We start from the raw sequence: 21,656 nt of genomic DNA on the forward strand, positions 1-21,656 counted from the left end.
AAACTGAAGTATTACTTGTAAAAATAAATTATCTACTGCCTAAGGTTGAACTCAAATAGATTACAAGGACATTGCTTTTTCTTTAAATCTTGGCCTTTTTAGGGGCTTTTCCTTTTCAACATAACAATTTTAGAAAGCACAAATGAAAAAAATAAGGTAGTCATTTGGTATTCATTTTCATAAAAGTCTCTACACACTCAAATTAAATTTTTGCTTCTACATCACATTTAGATGCAAGTTGCAGCCCCCACCTTCGAGCTTAAGGCTGTTTAAAGGTAAATTGGCAAATGAAATTAAAACAATACAAAAAAATCAGAAGTGAAACCAACCTACCATTGAAATTAAATTCCCTAAAATGATTTGCAAATAACACTCAAAGATCTGAGGAAAAAAATGGAAAGTAGGCCATGCGGGGGGGCTAATGTGGAAAAAAAATCCAATTAAACAAGATTTTCCTATACACACTAAAGAAGTGTGCTCAGAATTAAAGGTAGAAAGCTGCTGTTTTATTAGTTTGAAGACAGATCATGTTTCATTAACACTTGTCCAAACTAAAAAATAGGTCAGAATTGGTTGTAGATATTCAGTGTCAATAATGCATTCAAAGATATGTGAACTTAATTATATTTAAAGTGAGGATTGCAAGGTTTTAAGGATCAACTAAACAGCTTAATGAAAGTTATTCTTACATTTTAAGAAGTGTTCAAACTATTTTTAGAAGAATGCTATTGAATAAAATCCTTCCCCAAAACATTAATGAAATCCATTTCTTGTGCCAATTACTAAAAATAAGACTGTTAAAATGTGCCTGTTGTTTAAACTTGACATCAAACTTATAGTGTTCATGGAAAATATCACATTTTGAATTCCTGACATGCCACAATTATTTTAAGACTCTCATCATTTAATGTTGCAGATTTTGACACAATTTTATCATGTTGCCATCTTGCAAGTATCTTGACGTGAATCTTGCAAGTATCTTGATGTGACAAAGACACATATACATATTTGTTCCAATGGATAGCACTTTCAAAGAGGTCCTGCTCCAGCCAAGATGAACTTTGCACAGTGTCAATGTGACTCTAGGTGTCCTTTGTGAGAGCAGTTCTGCAGCTATGAACTCAAATATTTTATCTGATCATGCTTTATGAGATATGTAACATTGAACAAATAAAGCCAGACACTATTCACAAAGGACAGCTGTTGGATATTGAAAACCAGTCTGGATCAAGTATTGAGATGTGGGATTTTGTTGAATTTGATATTTCCCTACAAACTGAATTGTTGATTGGAGAATGACCCTAGTTTAGTTTTACATTGTAGATAGATTGTAGATAGCCTCTGTAGATCCATTAGTTTTAGAGAATGTAGTTTATCTTACTAATACTTTGAGCTTCTGCTGATGGAAATTGAAAAGCTGTTCATGGACACTTGGGATAGTTGATGTGAGAGGTTGGGAAGGAAAGATAGTGCCCCTTAAGTTCCCTATTCCTTGCAAGGACTTGATTTTTCTAGAGATCAAATCCCTTTTCTCCTTGTCTTTCCAATCAAGATGGCAACTCATGTGAAATGTATTGTAGTTCCCAATGGAAAAGAAAAAAATAACAAATTAGAGGATTCTTAACTTTTTTTTTTTAGTGTCATTTAAGTACAGAAATATCTATGGAAAGGATTCCAGTCTCACTGTGATCATAGTTATGACACTAGACACCCTCATTTAATTAAATATCTCATCATCCATGTGGAATCCTACATTTCAGCCCAAAGTGTTAAAAAGTCTATAAGCTGTCGGTTGATGCAAATGGCCTGAAGGATTTTGAACCAATTAATTTCCTTAAGGTGTTTGAAAGTCGGAGAAAGTCCCAAAGGTCCTTGGCTGTCCTCCCATTATAAGGAAGAGAACTTTTCCTCCTACTTGGCAGTAACAGAAATACATGTGTATTTTCAGGGCTTCACTGTTCCTATCTTCCATTGGAGGGTGTCCCCTCCCACCCCCACTCTGTGAGGCTCATCAGGCTGACTGGAGATAAGCAGCAGTCACAGCAGGGATGCAGTCCTAAACCCATCAAGCTGTGATTAAACAAAAACAAGGCTCAATAAACCAAATGTATGTCCCTTGGGTTTCCTTCATCATATCGCTTGATTTTCTGCAGTGATAATGATAATACTGGAATTACACCAAAGGATAATTTGTATTGTCTGTGGCCAATCAGAACTTTTTCAAATGTCCTTTTCTATTCAGCCAAAAACCAAACAAAAAAATCAGTGTGCTTCCCTGCTCCTAATTTACTATATATATATATATATATATATATATATATATATATATATATATATATATATGCTAAATCCTTGATCTGTTCCTGATAGGTGTTTTTCTCATTAATTTTAATTTAGGTTTATTTATTCTGAAATGAGTTTTGAATGGCATATATTTGCATAACTACTCCAGAATATATCACGGCAGAAACTCCACTGAATAGTCAAGTGAGGAAGGAGTCTACTCCAACCCTCCTGGCAGGGAAGGAATTCCTCTCACTTTGCTGGGCTCACATCATTTTCTGAGGCCTCTGAGTACTTGCCCATCACGATGAAAGTGCACCTAGAGAGGCCTTCATATTTAGGAGGACTGCAGGTTCAAAATGAGGTGAGCAACCAGCCTCGGACAGTTAAAAGGACATGAAATAAAAGGACAAACACCATTATCTTATTCTTATCACCCTCAAAACGAAGGATTCCCTTGAGTGTGGGGCTCTCTGGGCTCAGTCAGCCCATCCTTCCCTGTCACTGCAACTTAAAAAAAAATGTAATGACCTTGGAATATCTCACTTGTAGGCCTCCCATCTGATTATTTATCCCAAGCGAACAGCCTTTCCATTCACTAACCCAGTGTGGTGAGTGGGTTTGGGAAATGTTGAGATTATCTTCCAGGTTCAGGCATTGGCACTGGGTTTGTTCACAGCTACTTGCCATCCAGTTCCTGTTTTTCCATTGACAAAACACATTGCACATGGCTGGGTTTGCATGATTAATACAGCTGTCTAAAGCTTTCTCTGAAAACAAAACAAGCTCCCCCCCCCCCGCCAAAAAAAATTGAAGATTAAAAAATATTAAAATCTGATCCACAAACCAGGCTTGCAAAAATATGAAGTCTGCCTGGGATGCTTCCTCCTGAGGGAGACCGATGTTGTTACGGGCAGGCCTGGCATCGGAACAGCCAGAACCCATCTACAAAAGGAGGAGGGGACACTCCTGCCCTCACCTGACACTCCTGGGAATGAGTTCTCAATATCAGACTGCGTGTGATGGAAGGAGAGCTGGAAGAAAATCCTAAAAATATTCCATGCTGTGAAGATGACTGTATAATCCCTACAGCTTTATTTATACTCTGTGTGATATTATCCTGGGTTATCAAAGAGAAAATGCCTCTTTTCAGATCCTTATTTTAATAGCACATTCGCCTTGTCTAATAATGGTAATATAATAGCTAACATTAATAGTGGGTTTCTCATGTGGCAATAGAGTTCTAAGCCTTCTTGCATGTATTAACTCAATTAATGCCCACAATCCTAAGAAACTAACATGCACCTTTTCCCACATATCTTAACCACCATAGTACACCAAAATTTCAGTTTACCCAACACAGCACCCAGGCACATATGTAAATCTGTAGTGAAATTTAAATAAACATTATGTATGCAATTATGTTAATTAGATATATACCTGTCTAATAAATTTAAAATTTTTGTCTAATAATTTATGTATTATAATGTCTCTAATACACAATACTCAGTTACCTTAATATCCACACACTTTACAAGTCCATTTCCAAACACACAGAATGTATCACGCAGAGATTTATATGAAAGCATTCATCTTTAAAAAATATGAGCAGAGCTCTCTGGCATAGGCACATCTAATTTCACACACTTATTCGGGCTGATTTACATACAAACCTCTATTAATCATGAATAATTACTAGCATTGTTCTTTTTAATTCAGTTTTTCCAACTGTGAAATGGGAAAGAAATTATATTTTCCATGCCTACTAGCTCAAAGCGATGTTTTAAATAATATATTAAAGAGAGCTTTCAAGTTCCTAGAAAGCAAGCATATTGGATTTAAAATAATCATATTCAAATATACACATGTCCCACGCTTTTTAAAAGGACTGATATTTAGAGACGTACTTATAGCATATTGTCTGAATAGTAACCAGATATAAGTTCAGTGTAGCTTCATTATACTTTGATACGTTACAGATTCTAAGAATATCTGAAATACCCACAGTACTAACTGGTTTAAATATAGAAGTGTCCCAAGGCCAAATAAAAAAATATTATTATCCATCAATAGCATAATACTACACTTAAGCAGACCTGCAAGTTGCACAGTTTCCTGATGTATGGCACACACACACACACACAAACACACACACACACATACCCCCCCCACACACACACACACACAGACACACACTTTCATTGGATGCCCATCAGGCACATTATCACCTAACAAACTAATTCAAAGTCATCAATTTAAAGAACCTGCCCTTTTTTCTAGTCAAAGATATAAAACATGTTTTAGAAAAGGTTTCAGTTTATGTATATATCACTCCTTTTCCACTAGCTGATGCAAACATGGGCCTTGTTTTCACTAATAGAACTTTAACAGTCATGTCAACACAAATTTACAGCAAAATCATGGACCCTGATTAATACACACGAAGGTAATTAAGAGTTAAGTTTATTACTTGGATGCTGGGGTGTTTCTCAGCATCTAGAAGAGTTTAGGAATCTGGAGAAGAGCTGGAAGTAAATTAATAAAGAGACTAGACATGAAATATAAATTTGGAAGGCATTTTGGGGAGCCGGAGAAGACCTAGCTTCAGTAACCAAGTTCTCTAAATCTCTGGACCTTTAGCTTTTTATTAACACAAATTTCCCTAAAGCAAAGCAGATATACATATCTAAGGTAAGGTTTGGTATACGGTAGGCATTGCCAGATTGGGGGAACTGCCTTTGACTGTTTCAGTAGCAGGCAACAATATATATATATATATATATATATATATATATATATATATATATATATATATATATATACAGATGTTTAGGTTTGGTAAAATGCTTTCAGCTATTCTAGCAGACAATAATGTTTCCTCAGCCCTGCTGAAGGCTCAAGGTCTACCAACCTTTCGATGAACTTCTTGCATTTATGACTTGCCGGAATTAGCCCTCAGCACCCTAACTCTTTTACTGGGAACAAGTCTGACTTCCTCCTGATTTTTGTTATTGGTTGAGAACCAGGTGGGAGAGTCTTGCCAATACTTCACCTGAAATCAGTACTTCACCCACCAATCCAATGATTTAGACTCAAATGTAATAGGTATTTGTCTTTGTTGAATCCATTTCTGTGTCTTCCTCTTCTCACCTCTTTATCATTCTTTCTGTTTTGTTTCCTGGACAGTTCTTATTCTCTCCCTGTTAAAATTTACTAACAAGAATAAATCTGAAACATACTTACACTATTGTTTCAATATCCAACAATAGCTTGGAAGTGATACCTCTCTAAGAACTTACATTAGCTTCAAGCTAAATGGCTAAAAATCCTACAACATCAATTTAAAAGTAGGAGAATTTTTATACTTGGAACTCTTTCCTAATGCCTTTCCCTATTTCCCTAATCTGGGTTTGATTACACCAGTCAGCCTTTCCTAGCAATCTCCCTGTTCTATAGATAGCTGTGCTATTTAGATTTCTAGTGCCAACTGGGATTTGAAAATGAATATATTTTTGAAAATCCAAGCTCACACTAAATTTTAATTTGATGGAAATATTTCTCTTTTATGAGATTTATAGGAGGGAAATCTCTCAAAGTAACAATTACATTTGAGGATTATGTTTAAGTAATTGACAGTCTTGTCTTTTTAATTAAAAGGAATAATGCTGTCTAAGAAGAGCTCAATGAAATTTGCAACAGAAAAAATGTTGGCATGCTGCACGGAAGGGTGAGAAGACCAGGATCTTGAATGGACAGAAAAAGCTGGTGCAGGCCCCTCTAGACTTTAAAGTGCAGCCCCATTAGAACTTGCCTTTGTGTTTGCATCTGTAAGCCATTTAGCAATAGGGCAACAGTCTATTGTGAGCGGCATTGGTGGTTATAGCTAGGAAGAGGTCCTTTCTGTGAGACCTTTGCTCTGGGTTCAGAGACACTGTGTGGAGCAGGAGTCCTTAAAGGAAGTGGGACTAGTTAGAGTCAAAAAGAAAAAAAATAGCACATAGTCTCCCAAGGATTATGTCATCAACACAACCTCAGCCCCTGATAAATGTCATATCATAGCCACCAAAAGTATAAACTTAAATTTTAGTCTTCCCCTTGGTTTTCTTTATTTTTCATTTGAAATTCTCATTCCTGGTTTGTATTTCTTGATTTTCTTTTTCTCCACATTTTCCACTGTATTCACCTTGCATTTACATGTATACCTTTTCTTTGACATCCTTCAAAAGAAAAAAAAAAAACAAGGAAAAGTTTTGGTAGTATTGATATTCACATCTTAACACTGGTTGTCAGTCATGCAAGCACCGCAAAGCCGCCATTCCCTTTGTCTGGAGGAAACATCTACTTCTGAAGAGGCAAGACACAAATTAACCTTAGTAACAACTCGCCTTATGCACTCACTCTGCCCTCACAATGGTCTTTCATCATCACAAGTCATTTGTCGGTATTAAATCAAAGGAGCCTTTGCGTGGGGGAGAATCAGCGTAAGTGGCCCCACCTTACATGTCCCCTATACAGTATACTGCTGTGAAGAAACACCTGCCAAGTAAGAACACAGCAGGACATGTGAGTTTGAATTTCCGATTTAAGGTGCTCATATGGACCCAGATGCATGAAGGGAGTAAGCAGACCACTCACTAAGACTCCACGAAGAATTGTCAGCTTACATAAACCATAAATCAGTGGGTGCAGAGAGAGACTTTACAAGCCATTTGTCGTGCTTTCTAATTGGACCATGGAGGGCCAAGCACCACCATAGTTTACTGTGCTGATTGTAAAAGAAAACACCCCTTCTCTGTAACACTTGTGTATATTTTAACACCACTAACAGGGTACTTTTACTGTAAATCATAGCTGTCCATCCTTTCTACTTTATCTGCCCTATTCTTCATAGCAGAGATTCACTTAACCACTCATCTTATAAGCCTTGCCTTTTAACTTTTTACTAGCCTAAAGGGACATTGTTTGGAGGCAACCACAGCATCTTGTGGTTAAAAAAAAAACAAAAAACAGCAGACCTAGCTGTTTGGCTCAGTGGATAGAGCACCAGCCTGTGGACTAAAGGGTCCCAGGTTTGATTCTGGCCAAAGACACATGCTCAGGTTGCGGGCTGGATCCCCAGTGTGGGGCATTCAAGAGGTAGCCAATCAGTGATTCTCTCTCATCATTGATGTTTCTCCCTATCCTTTCCCCTTCTTCTCTAACATCAATAAAAACAAAACAAAACGAACTTTTAAAAGACAGCAGAAGGAGGTCGCTGTGCCTAGGCCGAGTGTCCATTCTGTGTGCCATCCCAACCTCTTCGGTCCACACAGCACCAAGCATTCCCAGCCATGTTCTGTGTTGGAAAGTATACATGTGATTTTGTATGACTTGGGAAGCAGGGGGTGTTTAGAGAGCAGAAACAGCTTAAACAAAAGAAACCAAGCAGTAGCTTGTACCTCTCTTTGTTGAATAACAAGTTAGAGAGCAACGTGTGAGCTTTGCTCTGGAGTTCCAGAACGCAGGTAAGTTCATCATCGAAAGCTGCTCAGTGCTGCAGAGCTGAAAAGGATAGAACAATATTGGAGGTTGGTCTTCCTTAGAGCCGTGGTTGGCAAACTGCGGCTCGCGAGCAACATGCAGCTCTTTGGCCCCTTGAGTGTGGCTCTTCCACAAAATACCACAGCCTGGGTGAGTCTATTTTGAAGAAGTGGTGTTAGAAGAAGTTTAAGTTTAAAAAATTTGTCTCTCAAAAGAAATTTCAATCGTTGTACTGTTTATATTTGGCTCTGTTGACTAATGAGTTTGCTGACCACTGCCCTAGAGGATCAACCCCTCCGCTTTAAGTCATTCAGTAAATAGTAGGACTTCTTTTCTGCACTTAGGTGTACTCTCCACTGGCTTTTGCTTTGTAGAGTTTCTTTTAGAGTTTACATTTTCTTTTCCTTATGACATCTAATCATTAGGAACACAAGAAAGAGCCTTCATTCTTGATGGGCAGTGAAAAACTAGTTTCTGGCACAGGTTAAGTTTATTTGATAGTGATTTTAATTACACCCTTCGTTCACTTACAACACACACACACACACACACACACACACACACACGCATGCACACACAAAACTAAAAACTATCCTAGTACTTTCTATGGCCAAGCTCAGAGCTGGGTCTCTGGAGGACTGTGGCAAATGAGCAAGACACAGCCACTGTGCTAATAGAGCTTACAGGTGGGCAGCAGGTGGTGAACTAAGCAATCACAAAATGCTTGGTTGAGTTTATACCACCTGTGTGGTATTTGGGGAGCATAGAACAGGAGCACCTCAGTGAGCCTAGGTGGGTCAGAAAGCTTCCAGGTGAAAGTGAAATTAAAAGGTAGAAGAAGAGAAGGAAAAGAGGGGCCGAACATTCTAGTATTATACATACCAAGGTCTAAAATCCAAAGGGAGACAAACAATATTAAGTCTAATTTATTGTAGAAATCTGGGAAAAAAAACATATTTTTTGCTCTAAGAATTTATTACTTCTCTTCATTTGTATCTGGTCTGTTTAAAAAAAAAAAAAAAAGAAAAAAAAAAAAAGGCAAGCCAATGGAGTTAAAGGAAAGGGCACCAGCATTTCCACCTGTTACTCTTAGGACAAGAAAGCTGGCCTGTACAGACATGTACCCATGCTCACACTGTGTGGTAGCGGGCACTATCCTGGATGAGTTTTCTGGATACTGAGAGCCCACGATCTGGCAGAATCTCTACAGAGAACTTCCAGTCTTTCAATATGGAGGCTGAATGGTAGGTTTTTATTTTATTTTATTTTATTTTATTTTATTTTATTTTATTTTATTTTATTTTATTTTATTTTATTTTATTTTATTTTATTTTATTTTATGGGATGAGCCAGTTGTAAGGAGCCTTCAGTGTTTCCCAGGAGCTGGCCCAGAACCTGTCTGTCATGTTATGTTTGGAGTCAAAGATAAACCACTGAGGCCTCCTGGTGCCCGATGGGGGCCACAGCAGACCTGTCTTTACTCAATCTGCACTATGGCGACTATGGCGGTGAGTGCCATGTATGCAAGTCCAAGGGTAACTAGGCAAATCCCACCATTTTAAATTCCTTATCTTCTTATTTCCAAGAGCCTTAAAACCCCCAGGAAATCTCATAAATTCACTTGTTTTCTCTACATTCAAATTCCATAGGCCAGTTACCACGTTTCATGGTATTTGAATGTTCTTTTATTTTGAAATATACAAAAAGTAAAAATACACTTTAGATTAAAGATAGTCTTGAAACCCTTGGAATGTAAATCTAAAATGTATTTTAAAATGAATTTGAGGATCACATATAAGCTCCTTCCTCAGAGACACAGAAAAAAAGAAAGAAAACCAGGAAGAATGAAAATCTCTAGAGACCTACCCAAACCTATGTCTTTAATCTTTATTAGCAAGTAAAATGAATGAAGTCCTGAAAGGCTGTAAAATGTATGTTTTTAAACACGAAAAAATATAGGCTACATTGCAGCAACAACTGAGTAAACTTGGAGTTTGGAGGTAATTCTTAATCTCATTGAATTAGGAGATGACTGGTCATTAATTCCAACAAGGGTTAGAAGGCCAGGCTAGTACCCACAGATGCAATGGGTATATTCTGGGCAAGAGGGCAAGACTTGTTTCTTTAAGACAGAAACTGCATATCCGACCCTAATATCTTATCTGACACTTGATTCAAATGAGTTTACTAACCTTACACAGATTTGGGGTGAAATGGCCCAGGGAAACCACTGTATTAAACTTAGCCTCAAGCATTCGCTACCATCCTAATTCATTGATTATTAAAAAGTAGACCTCTAAGGCTAAATGAGAAGCCTGCAAGATCTGAGAAAGCTGACTTGGGTAAAAGCCTTGATGAAGCCCTCTTTTTATGTTGGTGAGACTGTACCTTCTGGGACAGTGCATATTGCCACTGAGCAAAGCCCAGGCTATTAAAGTCAAACCATGCACCTCTACGGGGCACTTGCATTGAGCCTACAGTTAGAAGGACCTCATAAATCCATATGATACATTTTTTATTGCATCTTATTTCATACTGTTAGGGCAATGTTTGTTACAAAAATTAGACCTCACCTATCTTAGCTTCTCTTTGGCTTTACTATATGATACCAGCCAACTAAAAAGTTAGGGAGTGTTGAGAAGAAATTCAGTTTTGTAATGTCAACCCAAAGTCAAATAAATCAGAAACTGATCATTAACTTTCCACAGACAAAGAGGGTATTTTTAATGCCTTGATTTATCTTTGTACATAGTTTTCTATTCTGATAATAAGGGTTATGCATTTCCATTAAGGAAAAACTTGAAAATTTATGAAACGATAAAGAAGAAAATAAAGATCATACATTAGCTCCTTCCTCAGAGATAATATCATTGATTTGATATAAACAAATGTTTTGTCTGAATGTGGGAGCTGCCAGTGTTCTATAAAACATTCATATGAAAATATCTAAACTGTCCTCTGTGTTCTGCTCTCTCTCAGGCTGCTCATGCTTCTGTGACTTGTTCAAGGCCATGGCTGAGGCCGGCACAGCAGCCGCTCTTCTGCCTGGTCCTGGGTTCCCACTCAGTGACAGGCACTCACAGCCTCCTGCCTGGCCCAGGGCTCCCCCCTTCCCCCCCCCCCAGTGACAGGCCCCCTCACAGCCTCCTGCCTGGCCCAGGGCTCCCCCCAGTGACAGGCCCCCTCACAGCCTCCTGCCTGGCCCAGGGCTCCCCACTCAGTGACAGGCCCCCTCACAGCCTCCTGCCTGGCCCAGGGCTCCCCCCAGTGACAGGCCCCCTCTCAGCAATTCTAGGTCCTAAATCAAACCTGACTTACTTTCTCAGGAGATTTCTTTAACTCACAAGAGATTTGCCTTGTGTCACCTGCAGGATTTACAGTCAGAATCCGCTTTCAAATGTGGGAGCTCCTACATGCTCTCTCTGAATTGATGTATTAACATTTTCCTTGTGTAAATTTGTCTTTTTTTTTTTTTTAATGAAATGACTTTTTACTTTTTTTTTTTTAATTCTCTTCAGTATAGGACATTTGGTCTATAGATAGTTGGCCCACTAATAATGAGAATAAGGAGTGAGTCTCAAATATTTTACTTACATTATATAAGGAGAAATTATGTCAGCATTAGATTTGGTTTGGATTTATTCACTCATTCAACAAGGAGTTATCATTATATGTCTAAGGTGACCAATATTCTGGTCGATCATTTATGTCCCTGACACTCCCCAAATAGCATGAAACATTTGAAGTCAACTGTAATACAAAAGTTTGTATAAATATTTAAAAGTAAAGTGTAACTAGATTTTAACCCAAATCTAGCTAAGGAAGGCCAACTCCATTTCTCAACATTGATGACATGCTAAGGCTTCTTCATTTTCCAAACCAAGTTGACAAATTCTCTTAGTAGTTAGCAACACACACAAGCATGAATAACCTTAATGTTGAGGTTTAGACCTATTTCTGTATTTTGACTTTTTCTCCCTGAGCTGGACCTAGAAAGATTAGTGATTCTCAGAGCACATGACTCTAGAAATATTAGGCATTAGAGTTTTTACAACATGAATATATTCATGGGAGGAAAAAAAATAAAAATAAAAAACCTCTGACAATCCAAACAGAAATCACAGGCATATCCTTTTCTATGTCAAAATAAAAATAAGAAAAATTATTATTATTATACAAGTAAATAGAAATTGCTAACCCCTAAAGTCTCTGAGTACAGTAAAAAAACAAAAACAAAAAAAACCAACTTTGAGAAAGAAATTAATAACTCGCAAAGTGTGGCTTTGAAAATGAAATTAATAAAAATATCCCTTTTAGTTGGTCCGAAGGTTGTGGGTTATTGTTAAGCTAAAAATATCCCCATTTTAAGCCACTGTATTAACAAAAGTTTTATTTTTCAAAACCTTGGCAAAAAGAAAAAAAATGAATCAGAGCACAAAAAACAAAAATTCCGTGGAGGATGTTACAAATGTCACCCTGCAGGTCCTTGGCAGTGGTGAGGGAGACAGCAGCAGCACTGGCATCTTCTCCTTTGTTTCTTTGATTAAATTCCATGATTTTAACCCCACCCCTTTCTCACTCTTTCCAGGTGACTGGAGCATACAGTCCTTAGTGAATCTGGACCTTCCCTCTCCCCTAAACAGGCACTCTTACTAATTCTAGAAAAAAAAAAAAGAAAAAAAAAGGTGTCATTAATTATTTTAGTTCTCTGATAAGTCATTTTTAAAGCCTGTTTAGAAGACTGGCCTTCTGGAAAGAGCTGTGCCATACACAGAAGGGAGAATGTTTCCTTATTCAAATGGCTATAGGAGGTTTAAAAAATCTATTTATGTCCAAGTATACACCCTGGAATTAGAAAAACTATGCAAACAATATGAACCCCCAAACTCTGCATATCCTACATGTGGGCAGGAATGAATGCATATAAGCACAGGACTGGAGGGAAACTATCAAGAGTCAAAGCACTGAAAAAATCAATTATTCTTTTTATGGGATTGTTGTGCCCTCATTTCCTCTCCCAGATAAAATGCAATGCAGGCAAATGCCAAAATTGCTCATAAACATGGATATGAAAATTTTCTCAGGTAATAAGGAGTTACCAAACTATAAATTCTAGAGTCACTAAGGAAGCATCTCTCATCTTCACAATACTCACTTTCAGAGAGGGAGAGAGAGAGAAAGAGAAAGAGAGAGAGAGAGAGAGAGAGAGAGAGAGGCTAACCATACCACTTTATATGAGATTAAAAGTAAGAGAGGGAATAAGTCTTCTAGCCTCTGAACAAAAAAAATGAGCTTGGGTTTTTTATTTTCTAAGGTTTTAGATTTCAGTTAGCCATGAGAATATTCTTAAATAAAACACAACCTCCAGAAAATGTTGTACCTCCAGGATGTGGAGACTGATGAAAGGGCCTCCTGGCCCCACATGACTCTTCAAATGGCTGAATTCCCAACAGGAACTTTTCTTTAGGATTAAGGAATGCTGGTTCCAAAAGGAGACTAGGATCTTCCCCTGCCGAGGATCAGTTAGGGCAGCTCTTGAGGCTTTAATTCATTGATTCATTATTCATTCATGCACTCTGGATATTTATTCAGCAAATCTATGGGACACTTAGTCTGTGATAGAGAAATACTGAGCTGAGGCTACAGTAGTGAACAGGAGGACATCGTCTGTGTCCACGAGAAAGACTGAATCAGCTCTTTTTAATGCTGCAGGTTGTCTAACATGGATGTATGTAGACTCTCCGAAAATCAAAAGTCAAAAGTCAAAAACAAGTTAGCTTGAATAAATTTGTGAAGGCACTTCCCTTTTCTAGTGTTGATTCTTTCCCCATTGCCTCCTTGTAGCCTCTCATCATAAGGTAATACCTAGGCACATGCTAATAATGTTTCCAGAGAATTCTAGAACTTTCTCTGTACTAGACTCCCCAAAGTTTTATCCATTGTATAGCTACAGTATATTTATCTTTTTATTTTATTATTTGGACCTGCACTGCCACACTTACTTGTTAAATGTGTTTCCTAAAGCAAGATATATATGTAGAGAGGTATTTTCCTTAAAAGGCATAAATATTATATGTTTTAGGTTTAGTCTAATGAGTATGTCCAGGGAATGCATACAGAAATAATATTCCTGGCAAGGCTGTTTTTCTCTAGAACTTTGCACTAGAAAAAGAATAATATTTTTTAGTTGTTAAGAATTAATTTTTTTTTTTTCTTGACTATAAGAATAGGAAAGACTTTCTTTTGGAAAGTAACATTTAGGTCCTGCCCTGACTGAAAAAAAGAAATGTTGCTTTTATTTTTTCAATTACTGCCACCTGGTGGACATGGGCGGTTCTTTTAGACAGTACCTAGAACTATGTCTTAGTATTGACACAAGATGGCAGCACACAACCAGATTTTCAAAGAGCCAGACACAAAAAAGAAATCAGCTCCACAGCTTCTGGTGTGCAGCTGTTCTTATGGTGGCAGTTATGGCATTCCTCTGTGAGAAAGAAATTGTTACATGACTAAACACCTCTTTCTTAGCAAAACAAAGTGGGCACATGTGTGACAAACACGAGAAAAAAATCAGGATTTTGCTCCTCAAAAGAATAATGTTCTATTCCAACAGAATATGATAAATAGAAAATAATAGTACCACATAAGCACTCCACCCCTTTTCCTAAAGACATATGGATTTCAAAATATTAATATCATTAGAATTTCACAAACCAGTTCATTCATTGCAATAAGGAGGACTTCCTAAAATTTAGCTGGTAAGCTAATTTGCTTATTAAAGGTTTTCAAGCAAATGCATATTTTGTATGATTTTAGAGTATGACATTTTCCAATACTTTTATATTCTTCTTTTAATGAGCTCTTTTTAATTGATTAGAGATCTGTTTAGACCATAGAGACTCGCACCCAAGCCTTTACCAGTGACTGGTTAACCCCGTGATTGCTGATCACAATGCTGCCTGACCAGTCTGCTTCCCTATCACTTTAGTGTGTTAGCTTCTCCAAATTTTCACTGATATTTCTCTGTAGGAGGTATTTTACCCCAAATCTGACAACTCTTGTTTATTTATCACTTAGTATGTGTCTGGCAGCATTCTAAGCGTAGTATGATAATTTATATAATTGATAAAACAAATTTATAAGGAGCATGTTGATTAAACTTATTTTACAGGTGATGCTACTGAGGCAAAAAGAGGTTAAGTATTTTTTTTTTCTATTTTAAGCAAAGCCATTGGTCTTTCTATCTGCCCAGGATTCTGAACAATAGCTTGCAGTTATTCCTTGTGGACCAGGGGAAACCAAGTGTTCTTTATATAAAGATGCTACCATCAGGAAGTAAGCTCCTTTGGGTGAAGAGCACCACTCTGAGATCTTAAGAGGTTCTTACAAATTCTAAGAAAAAGGCTTGTCCCAAGAAAGAAGGGAAGTTTTGCTTTGCATATAAGAGCAGAGCCAAACTCTCCCCAGTCAAATCTGAATCATATCAATGTCCCAGAGATGTTTAGACTATAGACATAGCCTTGATTTCAGAAAAATACCGGGATAGTATTGAGGAATAATGAATAGAGTCCTGGCTGGAGTACTGGAAACCTTGAATTACAGTCTCAACTCTGACTCAGGCTGTGTGACACTGGGTAACTGGTTTGCTTCTCTGGGCCACATATTGTGATGAGCATATTTTAATAGTGCCTTTTCAACAATTTTAAGGCAATATGTGGATTTCAGGAATAGTAGTCAGAGAAGGTATTGTGAAAATAAAAACACAGCTGGTGGTGTGTTTAATATACAATTAGAACATCAATGGGCAGATGATCAGTGAGGTCAACAGGTGGAGATCAGTGTTTCATATCTTGATGGAAACTGGCTGCATGTCTGTGGTGAGAGTGACATCAGTTGCAGGCTTCTGCTCAGAAAGGAACAGAATTCTCCCGCCATCCTCTGTTTGGGCGTTCATGCAAAAGACTTCAATACTTCTGCAGGTAACAGATTAGCTCTTTGAGGACTAAGGGCAGGTGCTGATGACCGAGCATCTTCAGAAGAGCATCTGGAGGTCCATCAGGAATGGTGATACAGTGGAACATTCACACTGGGCCTCCACATCCACCCCACATCCGACCAGTCTAGGGGAACTGTTTCCAGGTGTAGTCAAAGCTGGCTCTTATGAATAGCCTGGCTGACCCTAGTTTTGCTAATGCTGAATCACAGCCAAACATTTTTAAGACTTCAGACACTAGGACAATTGTGCTCTTCTTATAGCCATGTGGCTTTCTTTGGATAGCCGAATGAAAAATCTGTGAGGGAGAGGATTCATCAATGGCACCAAACCTTAGAAACTCTGCAGACCTCCTTCTGCGGACCTGGCCCATTTGTGCTAAATCAGAGAATAAAGACTACAGCTACTCAGGTTCTCCGTTGTTTTTAACAGTTTCAGATCATCTGTTAGGAGGGTGCTTGGCATATTTATTTTTCTCATATTTCAGTGATTCCAGATCTTCTCTTGTGGCCCAGTGAGCATTCAGAGTGCCTTCCTGTACTGGTTGTGCTCCAACAGGGAACGTAACGAACACGGCCCCTGCTTCCACAGCATCCACAGTCACGTAGTGAAGTGTTAATCAGAACTTCAGACACATATACTTGAAATTAAAACCGAGATGAGTGTAACAAAGGAGAGCAGAAATATAGGGAGTTTATTTTACCAAGAAGACTATCTTCCCTCTGGAAGTTATAACTGAATTCTGGAGGATGACTGAAATTTCTAGTAGAAATATTATTGGGCCATCAGCCCTAGGCCAGAGAAATTAAGGAAGGCTCATGGTCTGGATTGCACAGAAGATGAACATTGATGAGGCTGGAGAGGAGAGGGGACAGAGCCATGGGTGCCCAGCTAAGGATTTGGGTGTTTATCCTAGAAGTTTCAAACAGACAATGAGTGCACTAGATGTTCAATTCAAAAGGCTCTCTTTGTTTTCAGAACCCAGTTAATGTAATTCTTAGAGAAAGCATATTCAGGGACACAAGGTTATGTCCTGGTCTTCAAAAAGAAGGAAAAAAATCACATTCTGCAGCTATAGTTTGGGCTTTTGCATTTGACCCACTATTCTGTTGGTCCTCAGATTAAGAATGGTATCCTATGGAGTTTTCATATTGACGTCTACTAGCACAGATCTCAACATATTGTGGTTTAGTTGATAAGGCAACTTAAAAGGAAATACAAGTATTTGACCTATTTTAGCTTCAACAATTCTGGGATTTATTTATACATTCAACAAATATGTATTGAATACCTACTACATGCCAGGCTCTAATCTCTAATTTAGGCACTAGGGATACAATGGTTGACAAAATTTTATATATATATATATATATATATATATATATATATATATAGATATAGATATATATATATATACATACACACTCATGCACACACACACACACACACACACACACGTATGAAATTCGTGCACGGGGTGGGGGTTCCCTCAGTCCAGCCTGCACCCTCTCGCAATCCAGGACCGCTAGCTCCTAAACACTCACCTGCTTGCCTGATCGCCCCTAACCACTCTGCCTTCCTGCATTATCACCCCTAACTACTTGTCTGCCTGCCTAATCACCCCTAATCACTCGCCTGCCTGCCTGCCTGGTAGACCCTAACTACTCCTCTGCCTGCCTGATTGCCCTTAACCACCTCTGCCTGCCTGCCTGATACCCCTAACTGCTCACCTACCTGCCTGGTCACCCCTAACCACTCACCTGCCTGCCTGATCACCCCTAACCACTCCCTTGCCTGCCTGATCACTCCTAACCACTTCTGCCTCAGCCCCCACCACTGCAGCATTGTGCAGAAGGTCATTCAGCTGTCTGGTCTAATTAGCACATTATACTTCTATTATTATAGGTGCTATTGTTGCCCTCTGAAGTAACTAATGGAGAAGATAAACTCTCTACACACAACTAAGTAAATGCATAACATGATGCCAAGTAGTGCTAAATGCTATTGATATTAATAAATCAGAGTAAAAGAATAGAAAGTAACATGATATTGGTTTTTGATAAAGTGATGGGAGAAGTCCTTCTTAAACTGGTAACTAAAACAGTTTAGCAGAAATCTGAAGGATGTGACCGAGTGAGCCATTCAGAGATCTAGGGAAAGAGCATCTCAAGCAGATGACCCAGCAGGTACAAAAGCTTTAATGTTGGAACACATTTAGCATTTTAAGTGAAAAGAAAGAATGGAGCCAACCAGGGCAAAATAGTAGGATGGTGTTGGGAGCCAGACATATTCTATCATTTCACTAAATTGCAGTCAAGAGTTCATCTTCATGCCATACTCAAGAGTGCTTATACTTGTCTACACATATAACATGTGACACCAAGTATTTGTAGTTACAAATTGATTTTGCCACCTCTAAACGCACAACATTTGTTCCAACCAACCAATCTTTTTCCACATACCTTTCTTTCATCATACCATCTCTGTCAATATGTGATTCTACTAGAATGCTTTTCCACCTTTCCTCTCATTTTCCTTTCAGTGGAGAGTACCAGGCTACTTTTGTGCTTATTCTCAAATGGTAAAAGAAAAAAAATTTATCTGTTTTTGTTTTGCTAAATGTTTCTTTTTTAGAAATTGGCACGACGGTGCACTCCAAGCAAAAAGGTATGGTTCTTATTTCTAATTACCTTCTACATGTTAAAATTAAAATTCTACAGCAGTGTGTTAGGGTCTTATATAGTAGAGTTTATTTCATCTCAACAGTTTGCGAAGATAATTTCCATAACACTATTTATTCCAAAATTGCAACTTTCTCTTTCACAAAAAGCCCATGCTACCCATGTCGACTCTGTTGCTTTAGTTATTCACTTTTGAATGTCTGGAACTGAGCTGCTGATCCCCCTCCCACCTTCCTCATCTTAAGTGCGCATGGTTAATTCTTGCAGAGCTATACTTTTGGAAATGTTCACTGCACAATTACATAGAACTGACTTTCTGTTACTTGTTGGCTATTCAAGTAGATATATTTCTAAGGAAAATAGAGCAGAGTCTCCTAAAATGAAGGACTTGAGAATTTAATACTCCCTCCTGCCTCAGCATTTTCCAGGTCTTCATCTACCTTTACTTTGCTGTAGTATATCAGGGCTGCTGGGATCTTCTAGGCATTGCCTTCCAACTACCCTATGTACTTCCATCCGCCATGTGGCACATAATTCACGTATTTTTCCCTGCAACAACAGTGCACTCAGTTTAAAGCTTCAAAAAATGGACCCTAAAATGCAAACAATTACCGATTACCTCTTTACAAGTCCAACAGAAATCTCTATACCAGAGCCACAAACACCACCCTCCTTAAGTCCTCATGGCCACCCACTTGGATTGGTAGTTGTTTCCAATAAAGATGTCTTCTTCTCTGAACTTCAAAGGAGATGAAACAACGAAAATCATTATCAATAGTGAAAACCAATTCTTAGGGGACTTAGACCCCACCAGTGACCAAGAACCACAGAGATTATGGACACTTAGTTGCTTATTCAGGAAAGAGCCAGCATTTTGTCATCTCAGCTCTAGCTAGTCCCTACAGAAGGCAGCAGGAAGGAGGCAAATAGAAATATATACATAGAACCAATATTATTTGGGGCAAAAAGATCTAAGCTACTGCCCTCTTCAGTCCTTCTCTCCCCAGCGCCATGATAATCTATTAAAGTTGAATCTTAAGTAGTGGAACATAGGATACCTCAGGGCTTTGGTGTGAATGGAAAAATAAGGTACAGGGTGTGTGTGTGTGTGTGTGTGTGTGTGTGTGTGTGTGTGTGTGTGTGTGTGTTTTTCCAGAGACTGTCGAGATAAATTCCTAGTGTCACACAAAGGAATTATAAATATTGTTCTAAAATTTTAGAATTTTGCATGGCAAAATATTTTATGCTGTTTTGATGGAAAAAATGTTATAATTACAACTTTACTGTGAAACCCTACCCAAAATTCACTTTACAGAGACCGGAGATAATGCATAAAGAATTATGTAGGAGGAGCCCAAATTTAATTCTAAGACACAGTGTTCAAGGAAAACATCAACTATAGCTCCCCTTCTACTCTCAATTTATTTGGCCAGAGAAAGCTGAACTGACTGAATATGGACAGTAGGTGGCGCCAAAGTCAGCCTTTTCAAGCATCCTTTTATTAAACATGGCTTCCCAGGCCCCTATGTACTTATCTGGATAATATTTAAGAGAGATTTGGGAGATTTTTTTTTCTTCTCTCTCACTTAATAAGTGATAACTATATTGTTTAAGTTTTTGTCTTGTTTTTCAGTCACTCAGTCAGCCCTTAGTAATTATAAAAAGTAATTCAAACTTAAACTTGTCTGGCCTTCCCTCTTTTCTTGTATGGCTGAACTATGTACAGGAATAAAATTATGATTGACCTAGATGGTTTAGAGGATGAAAGCCATCTCCAACTATCACTGAGGGTGTGACTAATGATTATGTTGAATACATCTAGTCCCCAGTCTTTAAAATGAGCCCTCACTGCCAAAACCGGTTTGGCTCAGTGGATAGAGCACAGGCCTGCGGACTGAAAGGTCCCAGGTTCGATTCCAGTCAAGGGCATGTACCTTGGTTGCAGGCACGTCTCCAATAGGGGGTGTGCAAGAGGCAGCTGATCGATGACTCTCTCTCATTGATGTTTCTCTTTATCCCTCTCCCTTCCTCTCTGTAAAAAATTAATAAAAATATATAAAAAATAAATAAAAAATAAAATAAATAAAATGAGCCCTCACTACCCAGGAGATCAACAGAAATGTCTTGTCCAAATTTGAATCACAAAGTTTCACTAAGAGTGTGTGCTTTGAAGAAGGTGTTAAAAAATCACCTATTCTTTCTTTGGAATTTTACTGAAAGACTGGTCAATTGGCTCAGCATCCTGCATCAGGTTTGTAGTATATACACTTTGCCAAAAAAAATACTAACATTCCTCGATTTCAGGATGTTGTATCTATCTTGTCCTGAGTCACACATTCTCTTTTTAAGCATTATGATGGCAAAGTGTAATCCAGCATTCACCTTGACACAATCTCATTTATCATCCTGTCCTGGGGTTGAGAACCTAGACCTGGTGAGTTGTCTCAAGATTTTCAATCTTGCTGCAGCTGAATTTTGCCCCTCTGGGTCAAACATTGAAAGCCATGACCAATTCACAAACTTAACCCTTTGATTCAGGGGTATTTTGTGCCTTTCTCTAATCCAGATATTTATAGTTAATAGCAATAAGTGATTCTGCTACCATTTGTTAAATATCTACTAGATACCACACATGTAAGCATGTGCATACACATATACATACACACATATAGAATGTGACTGAAGATCAAGATATAATATTCGAGTGTTATGTGATAAGCGTGTAGCAGTTTTTGAATTATGGTTTTATTTGCCCATCTATTCTTCAGGCTAATTCATGTTTTCACACTCTTGCTTTCATTCTATCTATCTGTATAGGAAAATACTTGCTAAGCGTGGCCATCTGGTGTGGGAAATAAGTTTTACCATTTGCATTTCCACAAATAAGCAGAAATTTCATAACTATGAACTAAAACATAATTGATGATTTGGCTGATTATTTTCCCCAAAATGGCCATTAACTGAAGTACTCTCCTACACAGTCATATATACATATCGATAATTGCATGCCCCTTGTGATGATTATCCAACTGTCTCCCATTTACCTTCACATTTTTCAAGTCTATTTATTTACTCTCAAAACCAATTGTGAAAAGAGCAAGTCATATAAGTGCATCAAATAGCTACATGAAAGCACTTAAAAATAATAATTGACAGATCTAAAAAATTCACTTCAACTA

At 38.1% G+C, this 21,656-nt stretch overlaps 1 protein-coding gene across 3 annotated transcripts in view; it reads left to right on the forward strand.

Moving 5' to 3' along the window:
* Positions 1–21,656, forward strand: part of LSAMP (limbic system associated membrane protein) — a 620,668-nt gene that overhangs the window by 587,842 nt on the left and 11,170 nt on the right. Inside the window, exon 8 of one of the 3 annotated variants that reach the window (XM_084873909.1) lies at positions 18,431–18,463. The exons of the other annotated variants lie outside the window; for them this stretch is intronic. Within the exon in view, the coding sequence (XP_084730035.1) occupies positions 18,431–18,463 (33 nt within the window). The remainder of the gene's footprint in view (positions 1–18,430; positions 18,464–21,656) is intronic. 3 annotated transcript variants of the gene reach the window in all.

This window comes from Pipistrellus hanaki, assembly GCF_964339955.1.
Source record: "Pipistrellus hanaki genome assembly, chromosome: 2".
Lineage (NCBI taxonomy): Eukaryota > Metazoa > Chordata > Mammalia > Chiroptera > Vespertilionidae > Pipistrellus > Pipistrellus hanaki.